The sequence below is a fragment of the Centroberyx gerrardi genome, chromosome 9 (assembly GCF_048128805.1).
Source record: "Centroberyx gerrardi isolate f3 chromosome 9, fCenGer3.hap1.cur.20231027, whole genome shotgun sequence".
NCBI classification, from domain to species: Eukaryota; Metazoa; Chordata; class Actinopteri; order Beryciformes; family Berycidae; genus Centroberyx; species Centroberyx gerrardi.
In genome coordinates this window covers 10,348,414-10,361,617 of record NC_136005.1, presented here as the reverse complement: position 1 = coordinate 10,361,617, position 13,204 = coordinate 10,348,414, and the positions used below count along the sequence as shown (strand labels likewise).

At 40.6% G+C, this 13,204-nt stretch overlaps 1 protein-coding gene across 1 annotated transcript; it reads right to left on the bottom strand.

Moving 5' to 3' along the window:
• Window positions 1-1,640: 1,640 nt before the first annotated feature.
• Window positions 1,641-11,428, bottom strand: lpla (lipoprotein lipase a). Its single transcript, XM_071920461.2, has 10 exons — window positions 11,186-11,428; window positions 9,863-10,068; window positions 9,020-9,199; window positions 8,079-8,190; window positions 6,803-7,045; window positions 5,679-5,921; window positions 4,227-4,347; window positions 3,821-4,003; window positions 3,197-3,304; window positions 1,641-3,027 (listed from the first exon to the last, which is right to left on the bottom strand). The coding sequence occupies exons 1-10, from the start codon at window positions 11,280-11,282 to the stop codon at window positions 2,976-2,978; spliced, it is 1,545 nt and encodes a 514-aa protein (XP_071776562.1). The 5' UTR covers window positions 11,283-11,428; the 3' UTR covers window positions 1,641-2,975.
• Between the last annotated feature and the right edge of the window lie 1,776 nt (window positions 11,429-13,204).

Here is a 13,204-nt window from a genome sequence, read left to right as displayed (position 1 = left end):
TATGAGAACATGTTGTAGTAATCGGTCCGTCGATCTACAATGACCTCTCTGTGCAGGAGCAGGGCTACTAACACAGTAATGAGTTACTGTACTGCAGGAATTTACCATCATCCAAACTACGTCACGATGCAGACTTCACTATGGATGTTCATGTGAAGCTGTGCAGTGCGGGTCTGATACTATGTTTATCTATCTATATATTCATTTCCCGAATTTCATTAATGAATACCTCTTAAAATAGACGATGTATCAATAAGTATTATCATTTAGTCAACCAATGTCTTAAGTTACTTTTTTTAAAAACACAACACCATTTTTAATGTGCTGCTTTATATCTTATTTTGGAACAGGACTCTTCATTGTAACACTGTTCCTCTTTACAGCCTCAGGTAACTGTCTGCGCTCACTGTGTCTCATCACTCACCACACCTAATGCTGAATACGCCTAATCCACTGGACTGGCCCACCACACCTAATAATACAATTATTATAAACTTTATTAAACTCTTGGATGACATGTTTAGGGCAGGACTCTCATTTACAATGGTGCTGAGTTACAAAAACAAAACACATCAAAACAAAAAGAGAATGAAAACTACATTAATATAAAACAAAGTTCATCATCAAATACTTGATAATGCTTCAATGTTTCCAGGGTATAAATCTTCAAGAGACACAATTCATTCCAGGTATGAGGGGCAATAATGTAGAATGTACATATAGGGATACATAGAGTAGGTATTGTTTTTATACAGTCTACTGTCTACTGTTGTCAAGTTCAATGTAGTTGTCAATTGTTTCAATGTAAGCATAAACACAAATTAGCACAAATTAACACAAATTCCTGTATTTATATTACTTGGTGGAAAAAGTGTTGTTTTTGATGTTTATAAAGGTGAAGTGACTGTGACTCAACTAAAAGCATCACTTTGCTTACATTACTTACTACAACCTGTGTAGTATTGCATAATAACTAGCAATTCTATAGCGATATTTTACTGTGCATTTACCAGGTTTCAGCATGAATGCCTCCATAGGAGTTCAGGAGCTGTCAACTTCCAAAATGCACTGGATCCCTCCTGGGGATCTACTGTCATCACTGACACAACTTTCTACATCAATAATGAGCTGCAGGCAAAAATTATCTCATGAAAACTCAGACCCTGGACACAGGCATGATATGATGTGGGACCCCTCTGCCATGTTTTTACATGTTCAAAGCATAATTTCTTGTCAGTGAAAATGTATCTCCAAGGCGTGGGACAGAAGGAAGGAATCCTTATTTATTTTGAATTCTGAATGAGCTTTTGGATACTATGATCCTGAACTTCATTGTTTGTAATGTAATTTGAAAGTGAAATATAGATGGACAACATGCATTCTATGTTTTCATCATTGTACCTTTGTTTGATCACTTTGTTTCACTTACAGTGTCTTGTAAGCCTATGTGGGCTGGGCACCAGTTTACTATAATAAAATTAAATCAAATCAAATCAATGTAAGTGAGTGGTAGTAGCTGCAGATACGCTCAGGGGCCAATAGTGAGGGTTAACCATGAACTGATATCGAGGTCTATATTATTTTCTTATAAGTATTTAATTATTTAATAATTGTTTAAGAGCAACTGGAGTAGTCGGGAATATCAGGATATGTGATGTATCTCTTTATTAAGACATCATGTTTTGTTTCTCTGTACAGTGCACTGCATTTCAGTTCATAAAAGTAAATGCACTCAACAGCCGGCATGGAGACCAATTTGATCGATCTGTCCAAAGCCTCATGCATCAAAATCACAAAATGCTTCATCTATAAAAACACAGACAGCAATGGAAACTTGCGAAAATATATTACAGCTTAATATACAAATATATACATGTACATTCAATAAATAGAATATGAAATATTCTTGGGATGTATTACGGCTATTATGTAGGCCAGTCCATCACAGATTACAAAGGCTTGCATGTTTATTTTCAGCAATTTTGTAATGTTTGACCTGTCAAAACAATGGCATGTTTTATAGACTGTGCTCAATCAGTGAGGTAAACTGTTCCAGGTGAGACACTGTTGACCCATTCTTGAAGTAATTTAGCCATGATTTGAATGTTTAGCAAATGACCTCAGTTCATTAAAAATGACCAAAACCAAAGAATGCATATCCCAGTTGGACCGCAATGTGAATGACCATGTGATCAAATTGGCTGCAGGGGGCAGGGAGCCTTTTAAAGTGACCAGTGCCAAACACAATAACCAAATGCAATCAAAGAACAAGCGAGGCTTCAAGAGATCTGATATTAACATATAACTCGTATTCAAATATATATAATACTGATTGAAAAAAAGCTATTTACAAAGATCACTGTGATTCTCCTTTCAGTAGACAGTAACAACGTCTTTGGTCCCTGTTGATTGTTGGCAATTAGTGGTTAGGACGAGACAAACATTAGAGACAAAATGATCATTTTGCAAGTGTAAAACAAAAAAAAAGATGTGCCTAAATTATGCCTATCACTCTGAATCATTTATATATAAACAATTAACCAAGTTCACATAGGCAAAGAAAAAAGCATCATTTCAAGAGTTCAAAATGCATCAGAATCTGTATAAACAGTATATAGGCTACAAGAGAATAAACAAATGATTACAGATATGAGATATGCAGCAAAAGTTACTGAAAGATTGAAATAGCAAAATGTCTACACATCATTACGATGAAACTTGTAACATTTTTCCAGTAGCAGAGGTTAGCGGAAGATGAGAAATATGAGCTGACTGATTTCCAGCACTGTGGATGAGGTTATGTAGGTTGTGCTGGGGGCTGAAGTGGTGCGGCCATTCAGGATGAATCAGAGGAATACAACATCCTGTACATGTCCAGTTCCTTGCATAAGTTTTCCCAGTGTTGTTCTGTCCATCTTTGGCTATGTATGTAAAGATGGATGATGTGCATTGATGGGATGTGTTCAAGTGCAACTTCAAGCGTCATTCTGCTGGAAAAGACTGCCCTGCATCTTCAGCTTGTGCATCCTGGGAAGAAGAAGAGACGATGGTGAGCAGGAGAGCTTGTATCAGCATCTAACAGTACATAACAAGGCTTACCGAATCTCCTTAGTGTATCATTGTATGATGAGGCTCATTCAGTTGACAAACAAAAGTGATTATATGAAAGTTTCCTGTAAGCTACTCTTCAACTTACAGTTTCTCTTTGCGGCTCATGTTGTCTTCTTTTGACTTGACAAAGGTGGCATCCTCTCCTCCCCTGACGAGGTAGGCGAACTCTCCCTCCTTCGCACTGAAGATCACCCTGCAAACACACAGGAAAATAACAGAAATTCATTTAAATGTCATGAAAAAGAAAAGCAGTCAATATCCTTTACTATTTGACATACCTAGCCCTATGTCTGTGTCTAATTATTAAAATCAGCAGGTTAAAGTACATGCAGATCACCACATCTATCCTGTTAGTAATTCTTTCAACATGCTGTATGCTAAACAAGCTAAACACCATGAAACATCCTATGTTTATAAATTAATCTGTAACCAAAAGGCTGCAACAGATCCAGCAACTTCAATTCTATTCTATTCTATTCTACTCTACTCTATTTTGTCCTGATGTGTTCCATAACCAACAAGCTGCAGAAGGTCCAGCAACTTCTATTCTATTCTATTCTATTCTACTCTACTCTGTCCTGCAGTGTTCCATAACCAACAAGCTGCAGAAGGGCCAGCAACTTCTATTCTAATGTGTTCCATTCTATTCTGGTTAATCATATCTTTGATGTGATGTGGAGAGGGAAGGCAGCAGTAATAAAGGACGTACTTGGACTGCATCTCCCCAGATTTGACGCGCAGTTTGCGGATGTGGAACTTGCTGCTGCCCCACCAGTCCGACCAGCTGAAGTACGCGTCCTTCTCCCAGCGCAGCTTGACGATCATCAGGTCTCCGATCTCCACGTCGGTGGTGAGCAGGAAGGACACAGTGCTGTTACCGTTTAGGAATGGCCTGCAGGGTTCAAGGAATAGCAAAGTTCAAAGGTCAGTTGGACGGATTATACACTAGAGGCCAACAGATGGTGGACAGAGGCATTCATGGCATGGTGTGCATGTGTGTGTGAGTGCCTTTTTGGTCTTAATTTGGAGTCAGAAGATGGATGGTCGGAAACAACCACATGCTGTGTGTGTGTGTGTGTGTGTGTGTGTTATTCATAAGCGGTTATTGTACATACAAGACGAATGGGATATCCTCCTTCTCTCCATGGGTTCCATACAGGGAAATTTTCAGCGGCTGCTCCGTAAATTTCAGCTGCTCCTTACTGAAGAAATGCACCTTCACCTGGTAGTGGAAAACTGAGAGAGAGAGAGAGAGAGAGAGAGAGAGAGAGAGAGAGAGAGAGAGAGAGACAGAGATAGAGAGAGAGAGAGAGAGAGAGGGGTACAGCATTAGTGTATGTCAGCATGAGCACACCTGCAGCCTATCCAGTTTAGACACATTCTCTCACAGCTTGACACTTTCCTGGCCGACGTCCCTGACACCACTACCTAAAGTTAGTCCCATACTAGTATACTAGTATGCCATTAAGCCCTTATGTAACTTGTTATCCCTATATCCTCGTGTGACTACGGCACACTGTGTTCAAGCACAAATTTGTGCTAACGTCTCTTCTACTGTGTTTGGTTTCATGTAAATGATACACTCATACACACATTTACATACTAAATATGCTAAGCTGTTGACACACCTTACAGCTGAAATGTCAGTATCTACTATCAGAGGAATATCCTTCACCCAGCTTACTACTACCACTGTGGGCTCACGCCAAAACGTAGTTCGCAAATAAAACTCGTGGAGTGGTACAACGGTATCCAGTAACTTTCCATGGCTAGTGAATTACGTGCGGTGGTGTCGCATTCCCTGACTAACCCCCAGCCACTGAGACACACATGACCTCCTCCTCATGTGACACGGCACACTAAAACTCTATGTTACTCCTTGGCCTGATTTGGTTTTCTCCTCTGACGCTGCCACTTCTATCTGCTAAACTGGGCTGTCAAGTAGGGAAAGAGGAGGAGGAGGAGGAGAGAGAGAGAGAGAGAGAGAGAGAGAGAGAGAGAGAGAGAGAGAAGGAAATTCTACTATCTCTTCTAGATAGTGAGTCAGGTGACCGATACGTTAATGGTTACTGTATTTTAGCACAGCTGTGATGATGCTGTACTTGTGTGTAGCATGCACATGCGTGTGTGTGTGCAAGTGAGTGGATGGTGTGGTGCGGATGGTCACATGTACTCGTAAGTGTATACATTTATGCATTTGTGCATGCATGCATTAGATGTGTGTGAATGTGTATCTGTTTCTTTGTCTATCTACTGTGTGTAGTCTATTTGTATCAATATCAACTGCACTAATATTAATGAAACCAAGTCCAGCTCTAAGCAGCCACTCCTACAATAAGTACATTCAACAACAGTAGCACATACACTGAGGATTACTCCACTTAAAGTATGTACATCAATTAACTCAGCTCCCAGTAATCCAGGGAAAGTGTAAATCCAAACAGACTTTTCTGCAGTGGCTAAACTTATTTCATCTCTTTGCTTATATTGCACAGGACACATACTCTTCTCTACAATGGCTTACATAATCTTTTTATCAAGTACATGTCATTCTTCCTGGTCTTTACCTTTGTAGGGCATCATTTCGCGAGTCTTGAGGTACATCTTGACGCTGCGGGGGGCGCGGACCTTGTTGATGTTGTAGCCCAGCGTGTTGCAGCGGTTCTTGCGGCAGCTGAGGCACAGGCCCTTGTTGAAGGCATCTTTGGAGCTGCAGCGGTAGGCCATGCTCTGCTGCTGTGTGTTCACCAGAGAGTCGATGAACAGGTGGATGGAGCGCTCGTGGGAACACTTGACAAGCTGGTCCATATCTGTAGCAGACAGAACAGAGAAGCTATGAAGCCAGGTCCTCTGTATCTGTTTTTCATCACACAACATGCTGCAGAGAAAATGGGACTAAAACCACTGGATTGGCCCAGATAATTTTTCTCACTTAGTTCTGCCTAGCTCAATTAACACAAACACAAAGCGTGTCTTTCTCAATCCATGCGAAACATGTCTAACCTGAACCAGACAGACCGTGTCTGTGACATATTGTGAGTGTTCCACAGCTGGGTGTGTTATGACTGGAGGCAAACATCTTTAAATTGTACCCCTGAAAGCTTTTATGGAGGCAAAGTACCTGTTGACGTCACGTAAACTTCAAATGGATCTATCTTGAAAATTTACAACACTGTAATTACATACATTTCACTTTAATGTGGCCAGAGCTGTGTATTTACAGTGCAGTGTGTCACCTAGAGGAGGTGGAGAAGATTGGTACCACCAGAGCTTTACAACTAGAGTCACAATCTTTGATTTATCAGTACATACAACTCTTCACTTACCACAACACAACATCACATAACTTAGAGCCATTACATCACAGTGCTTGGCCACTGATTCAGCTGATTAAGTGGGATAAAATCGAAGCTGGCCCATTGGACTGGCACTCACATCACGGAGGGTGAGTATATTCTAATCTGGTAGTATAATAATAATAATAGTCATGTGATACTTTACTGATACTCATAGGGAAATTCTCTTTTTGCTTGTTCTCCTCTACAGGTGTGGGGGCTTGAACACATGCTAAAGCAACTACAGCACTTATAGTACATACATTTTTCTGTAGAGAGAACTCTAGGAAAAGAAGCTAAAAAGCAACATCAAAAGCAGTGAAGAACAGACAGCAGCGAGTGTTTGAAGTACATACTCTGGAGGCCTTTGATGCCTTCTAATGCGATCCCCAGCAGGGTGTTCTGGATGTCGCAGCCTGGCTGGAAAGTGCCTCCGTTTGGGTAAATGTCGATGTGGCCCACGGGCCTCTGGATGCCGATGCTGCGGTCTGGGGAGCCCCTGGTGTTGGTGTGCAGGACGTCCACAAACTGGGCGTCGCCTGGGGAGAGCGTGTTCTGGTCATCTGCATGCTCGAAGGTGGGACCGGCGGGATCCAGACCTGGATAAAAAGAGGAAAGGATTGTTTTATCTTTTTAAGAATGTGTTTGTATTGATGTGGTTTCATTTTATCATTCCCAGTAAAGAAAGAGTGAGTAAATGAAAGGGAGGCACAGACAAAGGGGGAAAGAAGTGTCTCTTTACAGATCAGTCCGGTCGCCTATGGATTGATCTATCTATAATACTGTACATGAAAACATTGGAATATGTGTTCGGTTAATCCTCTTTGTGCTGTGCACAGTTCTGCAGATCACTGAAGCTCAGCCAGAAGCTAAACAATGTGAGGCAGTGATTATGGGCTCTTAATGGTCTGCTGCTCTCCCAGCTCCCGCCTCAGATCGCAGTAAACATACCATTATTCTAAGCAGGTCAGAGAGATTTCAAAGCTGGATAAACTTCATAGTGACAAACAGGGGGGTTGGACCCACTGACTGGCACCCAGTAGCTACATGCACACATACAATAAGGGCCTGGAATGTAATGAGCAGCAGATTATATTTCAGTAGTGTGCTGTGTGGGTTTTACAAGCGGGGCTGGAAAGAGCAGAACGTATACAGCACAGTGCGAAAGGGTATAGTGTGTTTGCAAGCACAAAATCATTGGCTCAAACCAACTTTAAACATTAAAACTTTATATCCAACATACCCATTTTCTTCTGCGTAAGCAATAAGCCAAGAGAGGCCATGATTTCAAGTGATTTTGCAACAAATCTTCAATAAATCTTCTATTTTAATTAATAATAATTATACAAATACAGTAATTAAATGTTGTTGTTCCACCAAGTAATAAAGTTCAGGGTCGTATGACTGGTGATTTTTAGTTTGTGCATTAATATTCAAATTAAATGTTATGAGGTCAAATGTGTGGGTTTTATCGGGTATTCTACAACAACTTCAAATGTGACTCCAATCAGAACTGAGGAACACAAACACCCATTTTAAATTCTAATAATCCAATTAAATGTGTTTATGCTTATGCTGTTTGTCTGTATTTAGTGTATGCAGATGATGGTCCACTGGAGTTGTTGCTCTCACCTGTGATCCTGCTGATTTTATGGTCAGTGAGGTGTCCAGCGATGCCAGCCACATGCGCTCCCAGACTGTAACCCAGCAGATGAATCCTCTCCCAGGGCAACTGCAGCTCTTTCTGAAAGGGAAGAGATGGGTGCAGTGTGTGTGAGAAATTGGTTCTCAATGGGACATCCTGGTAAAATAAAGGTTGAATAATTGTGTCTAAATGCGTCTTAAATAAAAGTTACTACAACACTTTGATATGCCCTAAAACTCTCTGCACCATTTGTTGCATGGATTAAAACTAGTACTACATTGAACCTGGCATGTCAGTTCTCTGTTTAAATCTTAATAGAGTTTGGGATATAATCCAGGGCAAGGGTTAATGCGTGCCTGTAAAACCAACCCTGAAAGAGATGATGAATGAAAATATACAAAAAGGCTTGTTTCAAATGCAATTTATGCCTTGCCAAAACCTCGCAATCTGTAAAACTGGACATCAGGTAAACAAAGTGCAAACAAATGAAAGCGTTACTCATGCCAATACCCCCTCTGCCTTCAAATTGTTCAAACAAAGGCTGCACTCCACTAAATACTGAGCCTTGTAATGAGAGGCCGCTGTGAGCCACAGACATGGCCATAAAAAGCCTTTATAGGGCGTGTAAAATCATAACCAGAAGGAAAACATATCCGCCGCACCACTAGACACCAAAATATTACATCACCAGCTACAAATTCGTCACAATTTCACCGACTATTTTCATTTCCGACCAGGTTTATGGGTTAGTTTTTATTTCTGAGACTTGCTGGCACATTAACACTGAGTGTGGTGATATTTTGGTCATCACACCGCAGTAGTGTGTGTGTAGGCTTAAAGCAGCCAAATCCAATTGCCAACAGTGAGGATCTGGAAAACATGATCCAGCTGTCAACCAGCTGGGCGGTTGCTCTATCAAAACACTCACTTGTATCCAGCTGACGAACTTGGCGACGTCGCGGCCCACTAGCTTGGTGTAGGCTGCAGAGGTTGGGTAGTGCTGATTGGCCCGGGTCAGCCAGTCCACCACGATCACATTGGCACTGGGCTCCCGCTCGTAAAGAGCCGCCACCAGCTTGGGCACCCAGCTCTCGAACATCCCTGTGACCTGTAGTGCACACACACACACACACACACACACACACACACACACACATACACAGTTCTGAGGTCAGCTGCAGCATGGCCTGATTCGTTTTGGCCTGTAATTACTTACTTACTTCAATGCTAGGTTATATTCATCTCACATTACTCAATGCAGGCTCATCATAATTTGGATGAGTTGGCCCAAAAGTTATGATCACTTAGTCCATCTTCTCAGCATTGTCTTGATGACAGCATAGGCAAGACTCAAACCCTGTTCGTTTTATGTTTTATATTTATGCAAAATATTATTCTAAAGGTTTAGTTCACTTGGTATCCATGATACAATTTCTCTAAATTGATGGCTTGGAGCCAGAGGGGCGTAAGTAGGTTTTGACAAACTTTACATGAGAGCCAAAAGAAGTGGACCTAATTTGATGAACTGATGTCTTTTGATAATGATAATGTCATCATATAAATACACAAATAAAACGGTTCTTACACTACTAAACAGATCTCCTCAAGAGCTTTTATTAGATATATAGATCTAATTTTTGCCCAGAATGTCAGTTATGCCCTTCTGGCTCCAAGCCCTCAAAACAGACTGCGAGGAGACTTGTGTTTATTAGTTGATGTGAGAATGCATGGTGATCCCACATTAACATCAAAGAGACTTAGTCTGACATACCGTCCAGCCATGTATCACAATGAAGCTCTGTGTTTCTGGGTTGAATTCACACTCTACGATGGTTTCTGGCCGGCCGGGCACGATGTAGCACAGGTCGTCATCCGGGACGTCGGCCGTCCGCAGGGAGAACTTGGACACAATGCCAGTGTAATCTGTGATCCATTCAGCAGTGGTGGGCAGGGGAGCAGCGGTGGCTGTGGTGTTTGCTGTTAAAACACACAACCACACACACACACACACACACACAAACAAACAATTGCATTAGTTGAAATGGTTTATGCTCTGTCCATGAAGTGGATTATTGTGGCATGAGGGAAATGAACAGAGGTGCCAAGTACATGCACTTTCATCTGGGATTCTGGCAGTGGAAAAAGTCAGTCTTATAAGAGATTATGGAACAAATCCACCCTGTAATAATAATGTGTCCATGTAACAACCATGGATTATGGAGCAGATTGAAACACTGATGGCCTATTTCATCCATAATCTTTTATCAGGAGACAGAATAAACACACTAAAACCTGAATTCTAGATTTCTAAATGATGAAATCTACTAATTTCTGTTATATCAAGTTCCCAACAAACTCATGAGTGCAAGTCAGTCAACCAGTAAGCATGTTGGGGCATAGAGCAGGGCAGTGTCGCCCCCTTTTGTCTCCAGTGCATTTCTACCAGCATAAGTTTCATTAATGACTCAAAACATTGTAAGAATGTAATGTTTCCTGAAGCAAAGTTCAGTTATCCAACTTAACACTGGATGACCGTCAGTCTCCAGGAACTAATCAGCCAAGCTTGTTTCAATAATTACAAAGGCACAGCCTCAGATTTTTGAACATAATGAAAACAAGTCAAAATGTTGGCCTGAAGTAAAAAGAACAACGTTATAAAGGACGGTAGTTTCCTAATAATCGAATACAAAACATGTGTACGTTTTTATTTTTTTTTTACATATACTGTAGCACCGAAGATAATTTATTTCCATTTGAATTTTTAAAAAAAACTCTGATTTTCATAAAGTTTTTTTTTTTTTTTTTTACAAAAGGCCTATAGAAGAGGCTTTTCTATAGGCGCACATGGAAGTGAATGCTATGAAATGGGGTGCAGACCTGCAGACCTGAACCCCTAAAGCCTTTCCCCGGGGTTACTCCCGGTCAAAGCGGAGCGGCACGCATTAATTAAGCCGCTTCCCGTTAACAAAAATATTTACTTCATCAGAGAGGTTCAACACTGCAGCACTGGATGCTTGTCCAACCGCTCCATTAGTCCCACAACAATCTAAAACTGTGTAACACAATAAAAACCGCACTGATTGGTCAGGCTTACCAAACACACTGGTGGGCTCAGGATCAGAAGAAAAAGTTGCACAGATTTTTGCCAAAATTATCCAAACAGTCAAAAAATAGATATTTTCTTTGCCCATATTATTGAGAGTTTTTTTCTATGGGGTCCCGAATGAAAAGTTCCCTGGATGCTGGTTCAACAGTGGTATATCCAATGGAAGTCTATTAGTCAATTTCACACAGAACACCGGGCAGAAAGTGGTGTAGAGTTGCGGTTAAGGAGTAAAGTTTCTTATGAGGTCTGTCACAGTTGCCGCTCCAAGTTATCTTTATGAGCGGCTCATTTGAATATCCAAACACCATTGGCTGGGGGTTAAGGGGCGGGGCTTGAACCTTATCCAAACTCTGAATCACTGAGGAAATCATTCACAATCTTCTGCAAGAGCTCAGGCTGACCTCAGCTCTGCAGACTGTGATGAGGTTTAATTTAACGTTGGCGTGATCATCATCTGAGTTAAACTGTGATTTAAAAATAACCCAATTTGCTCTATAATTCTGTGTTTTACCCCTTTTCAACACTATTGTATTCAATAGTTGCTCAGTTTTTCAACAAAGTCCAGGAATCCTGCATGTCCCTTTAGAACTTTTGAAATATAATTTTCATTGTTATGTCTTTCATGTCTTACATTTTTATTGATACTGGCTATGAAACCAAATCATTTTTTAAGGAAAAAAAATCTTTGACTCAGTCAGTTTCAATCAGTTTTACATTCATACACAAGTTTATCACACAAATTTTGAGCCAATATCATATGATATTATTTCCTATTAAATATGAAACTGTTTGCCTCTCTGTGAAGTAAGTACATGCATGTTGAAGGTGTTCATTTTCAACCCCAAATTCTTCACGTCTCTAGCTCCATCCGTCTTTCCTCCTCAGAGGTTCATTAGGTCAGAAATAAAAATCCACTCTATAACTCCATGGGCATAAATCCAATCTATTTCTTTCTCACTCAAACAACGCAGACCACTCCCATATTATACATGTTAATTATATGAAATTAAAGGTTTTGTGATGAACAAATTATTAGAATTGATTTTAGTGATGGTATATGAAATGCTCCTTCGGGGGCCTCTGCTGCTTTGGGAAGCCAACACTGAAGTGTGTATCTCAGACAGATCTTGTGAGCAGCATGGGTGTGTTACAAAGCACCTTCTCCCATTGGTCAGCCATTGCTGAGCAGTCTGCTGAATTTGGAAACAATGACAAAGCACAACTGACTGACAAATGATACCAAGATGTCTTGTCCTTTGCTCTCTGGGCATATGGAGCAGGAAGCCTTCCTGCACTTCCAAGTTGAAAATCAATAAACTAAGTTCACTAAAATAAAGCACATCCCCTGCTATAACCCATGTTTGCCATACCATGCTATGTAAATTCATCAGGAAAATGAAAACAAGATGTTTAAACACATTACGCACTTCAAGTGGCAGTTAAACAGTTTCTGGGCACTTTTGATTTATTTAGCATGAATGTAAGAATGTAAGTTAAAAAACTCTAGAGAAATTAAAATAACATTGGTAGGATAGGAATGGGTGTGGAAGAAATGTATATGAGCCCAGTGAAACCTGTTTTACGATTGTTTTCTGGCAAATAACGCCTGCACAACAGTATGGCACACTCCTATTATCTCCAGCTGTCTCCAAATCGAGGGCGAAAAAGTTCAGGACGTCCTACAGCTTAACTTCTCCAGAACAACATTACTGTATGTTATCTGACATGAGCACATTCATACCATGTCATGTTTGATTGTAAAGGATGGAGTGTCCATGTTCTTTAACCTTAATACGCATTATGTGCATTACAGTTTTGTTTGATCTATAGAAATGTTATTCCACTAAATCCTATCAACTGTAGCAACAAACTGGATTAGGAAAATATGTATCACATGTAGAGCGTAACTCAGAAGAAGGGAGGCCATGCTGTGTGTTGCGTTTGTGTTGTGCATTGTCTTGATTTGCAACAAAATGAGCCACAGATGCACACCAACGCTACTTTTAC